The sequence below is a fragment of the Oryzias melastigma genome, linkage group LG14, assembly GCF_002922805.2.
Source record: "Oryzias melastigma strain HK-1 linkage group LG14, ASM292280v2, whole genome shotgun sequence".
Classification (NCBI taxonomy): domain Eukaryota; kingdom Metazoa; phylum Chordata; class Actinopteri; order Beloniformes; family Adrianichthyidae; genus Oryzias; species Oryzias melastigma.
Window position 1 is genome coordinate 24,204,585 of NC_050525.1, and position 16,675 is coordinate 24,221,259.

A 16,675-nucleotide genomic window follows, 5' to 3' on the forward strand; every position below is an offset into this window, starting at 1 on the left:
GCTAGACAAAGAAAATGAAGACACATTTAGACCTATTCGTCTACAATTGGATTTATCAGAATGGAACAGAGCGGGAAGCTTGTGGCCTGCCGTAGAAATAGGAGTGTTGAGAAATATATTATATATTATATCCTGATATTTCATTTGGTGATACTTGTATCAATTTAAAAATATCGACAAGATATTTAATTATTTTTGAGCAGACGTAGTTCAGCGTCTTACTTTGGTTTTCCACTCAAACTCCCGACTGCAGCACTATACAAAACTTTATTTTCTCAATCATACTTTTAGTTTTCTTTCTTATAATGAAAAATATTTTGTTATAGAACAATATTGAATGATCCCTTTAAGAACAAATATTTCTTAATTTACCAAAAGAAAAGCAGCATGAATTTTCTTGAGTAAAAGCAAACTGTACATGAGAAACAGTTGGAGTCCTTAGCATTGTGAATCATTAAATAAATTTATTTTTTTATCATTTTACTAAAATGAAAGGTGCATTAATGTTCAGGTAATTTTTTTCTAAGTCCCACTCTTTAAAAATATTGTTCTGATACAGGGATATATATCGCGATACTTATCATATCATGAGACGCGTATCACGATACGTATTGCAATGCCAGACTCCTGCCCATACACACCCCTACATAGTAGGTTAACTGCTACAGGCTTTTTAGATTAGAATTCTAATCTAAAAAGCCTGTAGCTGTGACGTGAACCTTCTATTTAGGGTTTTTAAAAACTTTATGTTATTGTCTGCTTCTGTTCCACAACAATTTGAATAAATAAATGCAATTTTAAGGTTATTTTTTTAAAAATATATTGTCCAACATCAGAAAAATGACACAAGAACATGTTAAAAAAAAAAGCAAAAAATAAGATGAGTGAATTTCCCCACCCTGTGGGATTAATAAAGTATCTTGATTGATAAGACTTTCATTGAAGTGGGAATGGTGTCAACATGGGGGCAATATGGGGTTCAGTGTCTTCGATGCATGGGAGGGAAAGGCAGGAATCGAACCTGTGATCATCTGATCAGAGGCTGACCGCTCTGCCTTGGCACCACGGCCGCCTGGTTTGTATTGGGCCAGTTGGACCGTTCAGAAACTGAAGATGCCCAGTAAGATTATAACAGAGCTGTAACAGAGCTATAACAAAGAAAGCGGTTTACTTTCAACGGTGTAACATCAATCAATTTTTTCAATTGCTGCTCAAAAACGCAAAATAATCTTGGATGATTCTGCAAAAAAAAAAAAAAAGCACTAAAACACACGTTTCCAACAAGCTTTTCTTTAATTCACCTCACATCTGAGGAATCTTTTGCTCCAAATATCTTCTGAGTTAACAGAGAAATATTTTACAGATTTGTTTATTTGACTGTTATTTTTTCTATATTACATTTAGGTCATTTGATTCAACAAAATATGCATAAAACATGATTTAAACCAAATCACAATGAACATTAAATGTTTAAAAAGATGACAAAAGTCTGTATAAATCAGTTTTTCTTATAACATAATTTTTTCCTAAAACATCAAAAGTTTACAGAGAATTTGGCTGGAAACTTTCAATAAATCCATAACTGGTGAAGAAAAAACAAATCTCCTAGAATTCAGTAAAGCACAGGAACAAAATTTAAAATAAAATAAATAACCTCCGAAAAAAACTTAAAACAGTGGTTACAGTAAAAACATTTTGCATTTTTTTTGTTCTGTCTGTCCAAATAAAAATGTTAAAATCTTGTTAAAAAGATAATCACAATGAATGAAGCAAGTTATATTTCCATGCTGGTATGTCTTACTTTCCTCTTTATAAAATAAAGGCGTTGAAATTAAAAGAGACCATAAACTGATGCCCACAAATATTAATGCAGATAGTTTAACGAGCTAAAAAAAGTACCTGTTAATGTTTCTGTCACAGCATGAACAGAGGATTTGAATCAGCTTCCTCAAAATTCACCCTTTATAAAACAGAACAAACTAAAAACATACTGGAGTGAATTTTAAATGTTTTTTCACAAAATAAAAAAATAAACAAAAGTGTGATCATATTGGATCGATTGATCAATTAGTAAATCAAACTATCTAATAATTGGTTTGGGAAATATAAGCAGCAAAAGTGTATTTTTTTTTTGTTTACACAACATTCTTGTTCACTTTTTAAGTATAAATGGTTTAAATTTGCTGAAAATTACTGTTAAAGTTTGAAAAATACAAACAAATAGAATAAAACTTAAAAATGGAGAGATGTGAGTTCATCTTCAGTATTTATGTTGGCACTTGAAAAAAAACAAAAAGCAAAATAAAATTACTTTCAAACTGAAATTTACTTTAGGGCAGGTTTTAACTATTAACATTTATTAACTAATTATGTTAACTAATCTGTTAGCAAAAATGACCAACTAATGAAGGTAAATATTGGTTAAATGCTGCACAAATCCCACAGGTGCCACATTTTAATGATTTTTTTTTTCTTACATTCTCAACTGAGTTTGAGATGCAGCAATGGTCAAAATAAGACTTTTAAATACAGTTATCTAACTTTCTTATAAACGTTGTTATGAATCGTTTAATCTCAGACCTTAAGATGATCATTTCTGCTCGTTAATCGATTTGTGAGAGGCAGCAAATACGAGGAATTTAATAGTTTGGATGAAGCCTTCTTTCATATTTAACTTTCATCAGTAATTTTAGTTATTAAAACAGATTTTGTTAAAGAACGATAGCTGTGTGTCTATGCTAGTTTGTGCTGCGGGTTAATGAGACATTTTAGCATTAAAAACAAAAACAAAAACAAGTCCACAAAAGATTGACGACCATTTTAAATCATTTTAGTGTTTCAACGCCCTAAAGCACCAACTTTTTGGCAACATTGTGTTACAGCTAAGACATTGCCGGTAGCTATTTTTTGTTGTTGTTAACTTTAACTTCCTTATAAATCCATCATAACAGTCATAAATAAAAAAAATAACCTTTAAGTTCTTAGGTTTGCTGATTTGTTATGAACAGGAAACTGAAATGTAAAAAAAAGTTTAGTTGACTGGAGCTCCAACAACGCTACATAGCTTAATTTTTAGAATTTGTACCATTTATTTGCTACTGTAATTGGTCTATTTTTTTTTAGAATGAAATCCTCGAGCAATTCAAAGTCATTTCTGTGCAGACCATCTGTGAACTAAAACTGAAATCTTTATTTTTGACTGTGGTAAAGTGACTCTAAATCACAGTGAAAGGTTCAGGGGAAACGCTGGTTGGTGTAAGCAGGAGAAACCCCCAAATTATTCCCATCATTCTGCATGTTCATATGAAGCTCAGCATGCTCGCTCAGGTGAAGTCACCTGTTTAAGTAGGTGTACCTTGACTAAAACTTGAAATGTTTTTCCTCCTTCTGTCAGCTTGTCTAGCCAGCGAACACCTGAGGTTTGAGTGGTGACGGCAGGTTGTCGTCCATGTTGTTGGCATCAATGGCGGAAACGGTGGAGGGGATGTCCAGCGGATATTTCTGCAGGATGTCATGTACCTCCCGCTGTACATCCTCCGACCAGGAGAGCAGATCCGCCTGGAGGCTCTGGGCAGACTTCATTAGAGCTTCCTGTCGACTGCAGAGGCCTGACAGCAGCTCCAGATTGTGGTTGAGTTGGACCAGAACCGGGTTGGTCTCCCCGGAGTGGAGCCCCTCGCCTTCGGAGGTGCTGTATCGCGGGGAAGCTTGTCCTGACATGTAACGCTCAAATTCATCCTGGGAGAGGTTGAGGGATTGAGCGTCTAACTTTTCGATGAAGGCCACAGCACAGCACTACAGAAAAACAACAACACAGCAGGCGGAAATCAGGACTCAGACTGACAGATTGTTTACATGAAGCTGAGTCATGCAGACACAGATGGCATTACACTTTGTGGAAGAGATTGGATATTTTGCTAATAAAACCACATATATTGTCACTCATCAAAGTTGTTTAAAATTTGTTTTAAAGCATCCACACTAAACTTATATCTAATCAATTTCAATTTCTACCAAAATCTATTACAAGTTTGCGCCATCCACCTTAACAACCTTCTAAAAAGGCCAATTGGGAGGGACAAAGTGTTGCTTAAAGACACGCCCCTAAATCTGAACTCATTGAAACTCTAATAAAGCACCTAATAACAAAAAATAGTTATTTTCCACCACTATTGCATTATATAGTAAAACAAAAACCTTAAAAAATTACCAAAACTTGGCTGTAAAATCGTGTTTTTTTTTTTAAAGTCCCACTCCAATAATTTTTTATCTATATTCAAAGCATTTCCAGTGGACTTTTAATTATGATTATGCAATTTTTGGTCACAATCTAGGACGTAGTTTCTGCAGAGCGGTAGAAGCTCATTGGAAATTCACCTCTGAGCTGTTGGTGCAGAGGAACCCCACCTCTTCCTCTCCCTGTTGCTGAGAGATCTCTGTTTGCATGCTCTCCTAGTCGTCTACAAGTGAAGGCATCAGAATGGAGCCCAGCGTACTTTTATGTCACAAATAAGCTCTTTTTCAAAATGCATTTTTTGGTCTTCTCCTGATTTGGAATTAAATATACTCAACAAAAGTGATTTTAAACTTAATTTTCTTCGTATATGTCCTGCATCATCAAAAAATACCACATAAAGACATGTAATTTTGATCAGAGTGGGTCAGAATTTATGTTTTTAATCTGCCCCTAGTGGTCATTTGAGGAACTGCATTGCATCATTTGATACTCGTTTGTCAAATTCAGGAATGGAAGGTGGGGGCTTGACGGAAACAGCGGAATTCAGAGCTAATTAATGCAAAAATGAAATTCTAAATGGTTATTTATGATGACTGTAGAGTTCCATCAAAGAAATCTAAACATCTCCAAACTGAAACTCAAAAATAGTCACTCAAACTGGATCAGATGGGATGTAAAAATGAAATCCAACCAGGTTGGTGAAGTAGTATCCGTCCTCTCCGGTCATGAGTCTGCTGGGGATGCAGAAGCGGGTGATGTACTGGATGTTGGACTGCAGTCGGGGAGGGTTGGCCTTGAGGACGATGTAAATGAGCGCTGGGAGAAAGTCGTCCGCGGAGGCCGGCTCGTTCTTGGTGATCCGGATGGCGCTGAAGATGTGTTTGCTGCAGCGAGTGATGCACGCCAGTTTTTCCCGGGGAACTTTCTTTGAATCCATTTCAATGACATCTGAAACAGACGCAGAAACGAGATTCTTTCTGGATCAGGGTTAAATCATGCTGAGTTTTTTTCTTCATTGTACAGTTCATTGCATATCTCTCTGATTTGAAATGATTGTTTTCTGTTTTGAGTGTCTTGACTGCTTGGTGATGCTGTAGGTATGATTTACAAGACTTTGAAATTGTTTAAAATAGCAAATTCTAGGGGGTTAGCAAGTGGACATGTGCGCACATTATAGTAACTGAACTACAAGCTTCTTCTATATTCAGAGATGACTGATTTTGGATTTGAATGACTTACTCTACATCAAAGAGATTAGTGAGGATTCTCCTGCATACACAAGACTGTTTAAATCATAAACATCTTGTCTGAAAAAAAAATGCAAAAAAAAAAGTCTAAATTATTCTAATTTTTAGATTGGACATCTATCATTTCTTCTAATTAAGATGATCTAAAATGCAGCAGCTGCTTTTACACTGATTTAAATTAGAAAAAGAGATTTGATTTTCCTGGTTTTATTTTTTCTTTTTTTAACCAAAATCTATAATAACTTAAAGATTTTACGTTGGAGTTTTCAAAAAAGGGCGGGGGTTGCAGACATTCTCTCCAGGTTTAGATCCTGAAATGAAAAATGTACTTTTTAACCCAATAGCTAAGTTGGTCCAGGTGACCCAGACCTTGTAGTTTGGCTGCTATAGACCTTTACTGATGAAGTTAGGTGAAGTTAACACATCTCTCCGATAGAATTCCTGTAGATATTTTGTTGTTTTTTTGCGTTTTTTGCACAGTGGTCCCTCGTTCAAATTGCATTCTTTAAATAATCCCCGACTGTTAAAATTTACGAAGAAGTCATCTTTATTGTTTACAATATTTGTAGATGTTTTAAGGTTGTAAATCTCATCAACAAACACTTTATACACTTTTCTCAGCCAGACAAGAACATTTTCACTCTTTTGCTTGAACTCTTAAAGTTCTAACCCTCACAGCAAAATAAGTCCAGTACTATATCATAAAATTAAAATAAAATTAGCATATTAGAAAACAATTCTTGTGAAACGGGGTTGTTGCAGTGGGATATTCCGGGTCTGGCTCTCTGCCTCGATCAGGCAGTATTCTATGGTGATCATAAATTGGTCGGCCTCTCATGTGGACAGTCCCCCAAAATATAACTTTGGGTTATAGTCATGTCATTTTACGTTTCTTTTTGTTTGGTGCGAAGGGTCGGGAGGGTTGTGGTGATTTTGTGTGTTTTATCATTATTTTCTGGAGTATAAGTTGCAGTTTTTTCATAGTTTAGTCATGAGTACGACTTATTTGTTGTTTGTTTTTTTACTTTTTAAACATAAATAGGCTTGTATAAGAAAAAAAAATACTGAAGGATCTCAGGAACCAGACATTAAGACATTTAAACTAAAATTAAAATAAATCAACCTGATCTCTCAATATCATCTGTGTCTTCTGTGCATTCTAAATAAGATATACAGTCAATGCTTTCAAGTAGCGAAGAGGTAAAAAACTTGATGGTAGCTTCTCCCACGCGTCTAGTTTATGAAAACATTTTTGGACAAGCATTGAGAATCCAATTTGACCCGCGTCAAAAGAGACAGTGGATGCAAATTTGATGCATGTCAAAAAAGAGGCAGTAGATGGCAGTTTGATGTGTGAACTCAGCATTACGCTGGGATGGCAGATTTGTTCTGAAACGTTTAGACTTTTCTCCCGAAAGTGCGACTTGTACTCCAGAGCAACTTATATATGGTTTCCTTCTCCTTGATTAGTTATTTTTTTGCTTGTGCGACTTATACTCCAGAAATTGTTTTAAACTTGTAAAGCACTTTGTGTTGCTGCTGCATGCAAAGCGCTTTATAAATAAAGTTTGAATTGAATTGCTCCACGTCAACCTTCCCACCCACAACTCCCACAACTCAACTGAACTAGCGACACACATTTTTTTGCTAAAAACGGCATAATTATAATTTAAAGACCACTGGAAACCCTTTTAAAATAGGTCAAAAGACGATCGAAGTGGGACTTTAAATTGATCTAATCCATAACACATTCAGAGAACCTTGTTTTCCTTGTGGTTTTATTGCGAGACACTGAGGGGTCTTTGGCTGTGAATTGGCCCAATAAAAGTAAACTGATCTGAACTCCGTTCCGGTCTCCAAAGGAAATGAGGTTTGCGATAGCTGTGATCACAAACCTGTTATCGCTTTGACCACATTCTCAGAGACTTCTGGGATCTCCTCATCCATGGACACACACAGCATCTGGATGGTTACCCAGTGCAAAGCCCTGCAACACAAGTGATTGACATTGTGCTGATTGTTGTAAAACCTGCAGCCATTTTCTCCACACATGATGTCAGACAGACACTTTATTACAATCACATCCCTCCTGGGACGATGACACGTGCAGTCGGCAGCTGCCGTTGTGCATTCACATGTAAGAAAAACACTAAGACCTCGGCTAAAAATGGATGTGGTGTAATCAAGTGCACCGACTCAGACAGCAGTTTTTACAGGCGGCTGAAGATTAAAGACGAGTGCCGTTTCAGTGACGTTTTTCTGATGGACTTTCAGTTGGAGGAAGCCACACTGTCACATTGTAATCAGGGGGTGTTCAAAAACAAAGGTGTCACCTTATTCTCTCCTGTACGGCCAAGTCTTTCTTCTCATCATCTGTGATTTCAGGACAAAAGACGCTCTTATACAGACGAGACATGATGTACTTTTCCACTTGGTCCATCACCTGCTCCACGGACTCAGAAGAGCCTGATGAACAGAGATTTATGAGACACGAGGCGCTGCTGCTGCCCCCTGGTGGCTTTTCCTGTGCGCACATCTTACTTTTGAGGAAATTCTAATATTTTTTACAAGCTCACCTTTGAAATGGCTCATCAAGCGGTCGGTCATGTTCTGGTAGAAATCCTGTACGCACTCCGACATTTCATCCGTGCTCAGGTCCTGCAGAAACCGCAAACGACAAACTCAACTGAGATTCCGACGACACCACCTCACTGAACTGGAGATTCCTTAGAAGTTCCCGATACTTATGATTGAGGACAGCACACCTTTTTGGTTGACATGTTCATCAGGAAGATTCTGCACTGTTTATGGATTTCCCTGCCGGATCTCTGCAAGTTCTTCAAGAACTCCACAAAGTCCTTGGTCACTTGATCCGCCTCAATGCTGGCGTGGCGGCTGGTGGACGGACTGGTCGACCTGGTCTCAGAACTTTCTGTTAAATGCAAATTAATACATCAGATTTGGGATATTTTTTTTATTATTTGTTCATCAGAATTTAGAATATCTTAAGTGAATTTAAACAGCTGTGAATGCCCCAAAAAAGGGCAGTATGGATTATGTCTTTAAAAAAATGGCACAGGGTTTTTGATTTTGGCAAAGCCAAAAGAGAACATTGGTATGTTCAGCTTTTCAACCTCCAGCTCTGCCCTTTTCCTCACCTCAAAGCCACCGTCTTTAAATCCCCTGTCTTCCACGCCTTTTCCTTTCCACGCTCTCTTGCTCTGGCCTATTGACCCCCAAAATCTGAAATCCTTTCTTCACTCCTCCCTGTAATTTCCCTGCTCCGCTCAGATCCCTCTCACCCTTCACATGCTCTCTGCTTTGCTGTGAAAACCCTTCATTTCTCTTTGATCAGAGTGAACCTCCACCACTCCAAATGTCCTTCTGCAGTTGTCTGTTCTCACTGGATGATGGTCTCATCCACAAAAAAAAGGTCCATCGATCACAGCAAACACGAGGTCCCACCTCCACTTTAAACTCCTTCATCTGGAGCACAACTCATGGATGTCTTTCAACTTTCACCTGGAGCAGAAGGACATTAGTTTCATTCTTAAAAACCTGCTGGTTCCTCACTTGTCCACCCCGCTGAGGTGGAAGCAAGTCTCCAAAAATTCAAAAACTACCTCAAGTAAGAATAAAGCTTGTAAACAAATACCATCTACACCTGATGTTCTCCCACAGATTACCAAGATAGAGCTGAGAGCTCTGACAGCCGTTGTGTGTATTTTGGTCACTGTCGTGCTCATGTTAGGAGGTTAAGCAGCTGATTTTTGAAAGGAAAAATTACCATGTGAAGGGTTTCAACCCAGTCTGGAAAATCAAAATGAGGAGCTAAAGCTTTCAAAAATCTTGTTTGCCTGAATAAAAGAATTTCCAAATCATCAAATTATTTTAAGGAAAATATGCTAAGAACTGGGCTGTGATAAGAACTACTAAACAGAACCTTTCTTAGAGGTGGAGCGCGATGAGGGGCTGAAGAACTTCTTCACAGTGGTCACTTTCCGCGTCTTCTCGTTAGTCTTCTTTTCCTCAAACTTGGAGAAAGGAGCCAGGGTGGCATGTCCTGGCTGAGGGGCAGACACGACTTGGCTGCTGGCGTACGCTGCCTCTTCTTCTCTCTGCAACCTGTAGCCAGGATAAGTTGGCAAAAGTCAATAAACATCTGGAAAAAAAATACTTAAGCTGAAAGTATAAACATCTTTAGTCATATTTTTCTTAGCTGGATAATGATTAGAAGTTAGATCTAAGAGACTTTATAGCAGAAGATGAAACTACAAAATGTCAGTTTTGCTCTCTCACTTGGCAGCTTTTTAAAGTCTGTTTGGATGATTAACAGCCAGACACATTTTTAATGGAGGCAAAATCTCACTTTTCAGCCAAAGCCCAGTCTTCCTGGATCTGCTTCTGTCGCACCCGCTGGTACTCCTCCCTCCAGCACTTGGAGCACAAGCCCTGCCATGCTGCGTTTCCATAGTAACCACATCCTTTTTTGCACAGCAGGTCTGACTGGTCCACGTGTATGCCCCGCCGTTCTGTCCGCTGACTCATGGTGCTGGATGACCTGAGAGAAGCATTTTACATGATTTATTAGCAGGTTTCACTGCACTGTGGATTCATTTTGGTAAAAAACTAAAATATTGAATCGTACAGCTGCTTTCATGCAACACTTAAAAAAACAATCTGCAAAGCAGACAAACAGCAACTAAGATAAAGATAAATATGATAACATTTATTTGAGTAGGAATAGTGTACATAACATATTTCTGAACAGTGCTTTTAGTTAGATGACCAACCCATCTTAACAAAACCTGTGATATTTTTTAAATATCAGTCTTATTAAAGATAAACTGCACAGTTTTACAAAGATTGTCATCTTGTTGGATGAAATAATTGCTTTATAAATTGTTAAACAGGTTTAATTTTAAAGATTGTCACTATAAACCACCAGGGAAAATATCATCCTTGTAATGTTTTTATAAAATGAACACCTCCAAGTTTTTTTAACCAATTTTTGTTTTGAAAATCAAGGCTAAATTGTTATGTTTAGTTTGTAGTAGTGTAGGTTTATAGATGTTTATAAAAATCATATTTAAGGAAGAGGAAGTTATCAATTCTAAAGCTATAATTATTATTATTATCATTTGCATTTTTTAAACGACACAGAGCCTCTTGGTCTTTTAAATGTGAAAAAAAATATGATCACAGTTAATTAGACGGTCATTTAGTGGGAAATTAGTGACCCCTAGTGGTGAAAATGTAGAATGCACGCTGATGTATGTTGAATGTGAGAAATAAATTAGCATGCCTGCTAGTTGCTAATTAAAAAGATTCAATATTTATAACCCAGTAAACATAACCCATGCAACGTTAGAGGGAAATATATGAACAAGTATACAGTTTAAGGGGAAATTACCTTAAAGTTAAAAAAAAAAGAAAAGAATAAATAAAAAAAACATTACTTTGTTATTTTTTTTAATGGTGGTGTATTTAAAGGAAATACAAACCACATTAAAAAAAAACAAATACAATGAATTTACTCTATAAAAACATGAAATAAATGTTTTAGAGGTTTAGCAAAAATACAGATTTTTTTCATATTAAATTGTTTCTGTTTAATCAATCTTTTTTCACATATTTTAAGTGAAACCATCATCTTGTTCTTTCCATTACAGCCATGTGAATATTGACCAACAGCTGTATAACAATCACTTGTCATGGATTAGTTTTTTACTTTAAAGGAAGTGACATTTTCATGTTGTAGTTTCTGCACTCCAAAAACTACAATTTTAGACACAAAAGGAAAAAAAAACCTCTCAAATCAAACAACACTAATGTAGACATTCTGTTTATAATGAGTCATTGACAGAAACTCTACTTCTTCCTTTGTCTTTTTGACAGTAAAATTCCACAGAAGTAGCTGAAAAAATACACTTTTGTATTTTATGAATGCTTTCTTTGGAAATTGAGAATTTAAAAGGTCAAGTTTAAACGTGAAAGTCAGATCAGCTGCAGTTTTTCCAACACAAATCCAACTCTTTGCAAACTTCAAGTTTGATATCACACCTCAGTGGTTGCTCTCTCTGAGAATCAAGAACAATTCATCAAAAAAACAAAAAAAACACACACATAAAAAATGCGAGAACAAAGCGATGACGTGCACAGCGTTGCTCATGGCAACAGATCTATCATCCACATCTGCAGCCCATCTCTGCTTTAAAGTGAAGTTCTGCTTTTATACTTTCACTCTCACATCAGATCTTTTTCAACATCAGCTGACAGATGTTTGTACAGAAGGTGCTTTGAAAAACATAATTACCCTCAAACAGTGATTATAAGGGAAACTCAAAGGTAAACTTCAGTGTTCAGAAAAATACATGTAAAAAGTTTGAGTTTGTATTAACATAAAATACTAGAATATTTTTAGAAGTTTAGAAAAATCATAAGCAGTGAAGTAAAATGTTTAAAACTGATTTCTTTTTTGTTTTTACCAAAAACTTATAGGTAAAATGATGGTTGCAGTAAAAATACCTAAAAATTAAAGTTACCAGAAAATGATCTAAAACTGAGTTTGTTTGCTTTTTTATTAGTCTTGTTCAAAATTATTTTTGAGGATGTTGATCGTAGGAGAGTAACACAAACACATAATGTAACAGATTTCATCTCATGTTTGTAGATTTGCATTATGTTATGTACATGTATAACTTTTCAACTACATTTAAACCCCCCAAAAACCACCTTTCAGACATCATTGTGTTGTGGTTGTCTGTTTAAAATTCGAGACAATATCAAACAGATAGGCAGGTTGAATTTAAACAAAAGAAGCCTCAATGAAGTTTTTTGGGTGCAGAAAAAGATACATCTTACAGATCAACATTCGTTCTAGGACTCCCAAAGATTTTAACTCACTTAACTGATTTCTTGAGTTATCGGATTATTTAAATGATGATGTAAACACGATTTCATGATCTGACAGGGGAATATTTAATTAAAAATGTCTTGTCAATATTCAGTTTTATTTTTAATAGAATATAAACCAACATTAATACAACTTGTTTGTTTTTTACACCCAAAAAGGTGTAAAATCACATAAACAGATGTCCTGGGGTGTGTTTTGAATGCTTAAACAGGGATGGAATGGTTATTCGCTGTGTATAAACGATCGATCTTCTCTTGTAACTTTTTCGTCCATTTAAAATGCAAATTTAGATGGCTAAGTGAACTGTAAATCCATGCATCTCGACTCATATACTCGGATTTTGCTCCTTAAACGCCAGTTTAGGTAGGAAGCTAACAGACCTAGCTTAACAAGCTAACACGGAAAATGCTCACAGGGGGAAAACCTCCACTCGGATTCTGACAGTTTCAATGTTTTTTGGGGAATGCTTCCTTTCACCTGGCGGTCAACTGCTGGACTCACATACCTGTTTAGTTTTCACCGAACAGGAGCAGGAGACGTCCGCCGTCTCTCCTCCTCTTCGTTGCAGAATTCGACAAGATGACGTCACGGACTGAATGCGGAAGTACAATGTTTTGTTTTTGTTTTTGCATGTAACACTTTATGTTCTATTGTTCATTGTTCTATATACTGTTTATCTACTGTGTCTTTCATTAATTAAAAGAAAAAAAAGGTTTTGTTTTTGTTTTAATTAATTAACTTCTACCACCGTCTGCCACTGTCATTTTGTGAGGTTTCATATTTCTCTTCATTTTCTAATCAATGATGACAGCTTTGACTTTAAGCAAAAACTGAGTTCTGTTTAAAGCCCTGAGAATACCCAAAAGTTTTGATACAAAGAAGCTTGAATTTGATAACTTCATTTGTATTTTATGAGAAAAACAATTAATGAAACAGCTGATAATGTGGAGATGGTCAGCCGCCTCAACTGCATGTAATACTGATGGGTGTATAAGGTTTTCTGGCAAAGTCTGGGAAAGTAAGTATGCTGAGAAGTCTGTGAAAATGTTTCTTCTTAACTTTATTTTTGCACAAGCAAACTGCAAATTTGTCAACGTAAAAAGTTCTTGCAGCTGTCGACTTCAATGACTATAATCTCTGTTTAGCAGATCACGCTGTTGAGAAATTAACATATAAATTTATATTTTAACTCAGATTAATCAGATTTTCAAGTAGAAGTTTGTCAAATTATTGGGGACCACAACCAAATGTACTAATTTTCACTTTTGTGTAAAATTAACAGTTTAGAGACTAGGATTTTGATGTCAAGGGTGGGGTAATCCAACTGTTGGAGTTTAAATTTTTCCATGTTATTTATAAGACGGAACTGATAACAGGTCGTCCTGTGCTTCTCTAAATCATATCCTAGTGTTAGAGCATGTTTGAACCTGTTTGTAGTTGGAACTGATCATAGCTGCCCTGAACTCTCCTGGCTTTTTCAGTCATCCCTGACTCTGATTCCAGGTTCTGATTGACTGAACTCTTCTAACCCAACTGATAAGGCAAAGACAGCAGAACATCAAGCAAGGGTGTAAACTGGAGTACTGCAGCCCTGTTGTAGATACTTTCATATGTCAAACTCTTTATTCCAACGTAAAAGCGTGTGCTGCACAGCACAATGAGTCCTTTCAACAACAAGGTATTGTTGTAGAATTCTATAAGTGTATAAAGCCAGAGCAGACCAACCGTAGGCCCACATTCCTACTAAAACAATGATGTCCCACATCAAAAACAGTCAGTATGAAAGGAGGCAGATGTAGTCAAACATCTCGTTTAAAACTGCTTTAATAAAAAAGAACAAAGGCATCATGCTTTACAAACTGCATTTTATCTGCTACAAAATAAATATATGGTCATGTTTTTATGCTTACTTACCAATAACTTGACTGATTCATTATTTTCTTTACTGAGAAATCCATAATCTACAGCTGATAACAGTTTTCAACAGCTTCTGTCTGTCGTCCGTCATTTTCTAAATCTTGTGATTCCTGCTTTTACTTTATATTCAAACATTTTTTCTGACCATCGACCTATTTTTTTTAACTAATACAGTAAAGCTGCTTTAATATTTTGCTTTCTCACAAATTAGAATTACTTCTGATTTCACAATTATTTAACTATATCTTTGATGATTTTAACTGTTCAGGTTTCAAATATTCACATACTTCAGGAAAGGAGTGCTTTTACTTTTATTTTGGTTACTTTTATTGTTTTTGGAATATTTAGATTTTTGTGCTTCTAACACACAAATGAAGAAAACAAAGAACAGTTTACAAATTTAGAATATTTTTTTAGCCTTTTCATTTTTTGAAAAAGAGTTTTAAAATATTGCTGCAATTCGATTCTCATCAAGAAACGTTCAGGCTTTTTATTAACAGATTTACTTGTGTGAATATGAAATTTACTCATAAATAAATATATTAATTTTTTTAAGTAAGCATCACCATCTTTGTTGCTAAAATTTCAAAAACAAAAAAAAAGACATTTTTTATGATTAAATAAATGCAAATGACAAAAAACAAAATTGTTCACAAATTTGTAGATTTTCTTCTATAATTTAAAATTAAATTCACGCAGATATTTATTCTCTAAATGTTTTCTATGAGCAAAAGCTCATGGACTTCCGTGCAGCAAAACTGTCAGGCTGACTGCTTCACTTCCGCGTGACGTTCCAATGAGAACTAAGCTCGTGCAAGCTTTGACCAATAGGAATGAAGAAACAACTCGGGAACAATATAAAAACTTCGCCAAGGGAGGAAACGCCTCTACTTCACTTTTGCACCAGATTCATTAAGGTCTCCAAGTGGAAACTAGCGGCGTCTTTTTATAATTTTTATTTCTTTAAAGAAAAAAATAACTACTCTGAAAATATGGTAAGTTGTTACACTTTTTTGGTTTTGTTGAAATAATTTTTAGATGAAAGGCAAGTTTTATTGAAGGCAGTGAGTTTAAAGCAAAGCATTAAAAATTGTTTGGATTATTTTTTATTTTTTAGTCTGTCTAATTGCAGGAAAATGCAAAAATGTAGTTTTGCAGAAGCTCAGTGAAGTCACAAACCAGCTTCTGCTTTATTTATGGGTGTGTTTGTGTCTCTTTGTGCTTTGTGAACTTCAGGTGCTTCTCTTGAAGTGACTTTTTTGTGTTTTCATGAAACTGCAGCCTTTGACACAAAACAAAGCCTTTTCTTTCCAAGCTAACTGTTTGATATGAAGCTTTTCAGGTGTTTGAAGTCTCTTGCCTTCATGTGGAGAGTCTTATTTGTTCTCTGGAATTGTTGCACATCTGCAGCACAATGTTCAAATATTGGTTCTAAACCCACTACATTGTGGTCTGAAACACATAATGGCTTCTGAAGCTTTAGCTTTGGCTTCAGTGATCCTTCACAAAAGAGCCTTTATCTTATCATGTGGCTCATGACCCTCATGGGGGATAAAAATAGACATTTCTCCTGCCAGGCTAACTTTTTATTTTTGTCACAAAGCATTACAAGTGTCACTAACCATATCTTCGCTTTTTCCTCCAGCGTGAGTGTATCTCGGTGCACGTTGGCCAGGCTGGTGTCCAGATTGGCAATGCCTGCTGGGAACTCTACTGTCTGGAGCATGGGATCCAGCCTGATGGGCAGATGCCCAGTGACAAAACCATTGGCAGAGGAGACGATTCTTTCAATACCTTCTTCAGTGAGACGGGAGCTGGAAAGCACGTTCCCAGAGCCGTGTTCGTTGACCTGGAGCCCACAGTGATCGGTTAGCATCACTTCCTGAGGAACATCATCTGACAGATAATCAGGTTTGTGTAAACCAGTGATTCAAACTGTCCTGGTCTCATCAGATGAAGTGCGCTCTGGGAACTACCGGCAGCTGTTCCACCCTGAGCAGCTGATCACTGGCAAGGAGGATGCTGCCAACAACTACGCCCGTGGACACTACACCATCGGTAAAGAAATCATCGACCTGGTTCTGGACAGGATCCGCAAACTGGTTGGTAAACTTTTAAATAATACATTTTCAGATATTGTACGACAACAGCAGGTAACATTCGTCTTCATGTGTCTCCAGGCGGACCAGTGCACTGGTCTTCAGGGCTTCCTGGTGTTTCACAGCTTCGGTGGAGGCACCGGCTCTGGCTTCACCTCTCTGCTGATGGAACGTCTGTCTGTGGACTACGGCAAGAAGTCCAAGCTGGAGTTCTCCATCTACCCTGCTCCCCAGGTGTCCACTGCTGTGGTGGAGCCAT

General features: G+C 36.6%; 2 protein-coding genes across 3 annotated transcripts in view; one reads left to right on the forward strand and one right to left on the reverse strand.

Annotated features, from left to right (window-relative positions):
• Positions 1–1,274: 1,274 nt before the first annotated feature.
• On the reverse strand, positions 1,275–13,034 carry rabgef1 (RAB guanine nucleotide exchange factor (GEF) 1). Of its 2 annotated transcripts, XM_024264973.2 has the most exons (9): positions 12,906–13,034; positions 9,854–10,045; positions 9,428–9,609; positions 8,250–8,416; positions 8,061–8,142; positions 7,818–7,950; positions 7,380–7,471; positions 4,929–5,185; positions 3,400–3,795 (listed from the first exon to the last, which is right to left on the reverse strand). In XM_024264973.2, the coding sequence occupies exons 2-9, from the start codon at positions 10,030–10,032 to the stop codon at positions 3,400–3,402; spliced, it is 1,488 nt and encodes a 495-aa protein (XP_024120741.1). In that variant the 5' UTR covers positions 10,033–10,045; positions 12,906–13,034. The 2 variants fall into 2 exon arrangements, with proteins under 2 accessions (XP_024120750.1, XP_024120741.1); XM_024264982.1 differs by lacking the exon at positions 12,906–13,034 and having other exon boundaries at positions 1,275–3,795; positions 9,854–10,032.
• Positions 13,035–15,135: 2,101 nt separating this feature from the next.
• The window catches only part of LOC112142558 (tubulin alpha-1C chain), a 2,336-nt gene continuing 796 nt past the window's right edge, over positions 15,136–16,675 (forward strand). The window contains exons 1-4 of the mRNA XM_024265999.2: positions 15,136–15,312; positions 15,963–16,185; positions 16,271–16,419; positions 16,498–16,670. Coding sequence (XP_024121767.2) covers positions 15,151–15,312; positions 15,963–16,185; positions 16,271–16,419; positions 16,498–16,670 — 707 coding nt within the window. The 5' untranslated portion in view covers positions 15,136–15,150. The remainder of the gene's footprint in view (positions 15,313–15,962; positions 16,186–16,270; positions 16,420–16,497; positions 16,671–16,675) is intronic.

Excerpts from the sequence above, each read along its gene's own strand:
- rabgef1 (XM_024264982.1), bottom strand. The coding sequence starts at position 10,032 with ATGAGTCAGCGGACAGAACGGCGGGGCATACACGTGGACCAGTCAGAC. Across the intron at positions 5,186-7,379 it reads TGTGGTCAAAGCGATAACAG|ATGTCATTGAAATGGATTCA; the intron begins GTTTGTGATCAC and ends CGTCTGTTTCAG. Across the intron at positions 3,796-4,928 it reads GATACTACTTCACCAACCTG|TGCTGTGCTGTGGCCTTCAT; the intron begins GTTGGATTTCAT and ends GTTTTTCTGTAG.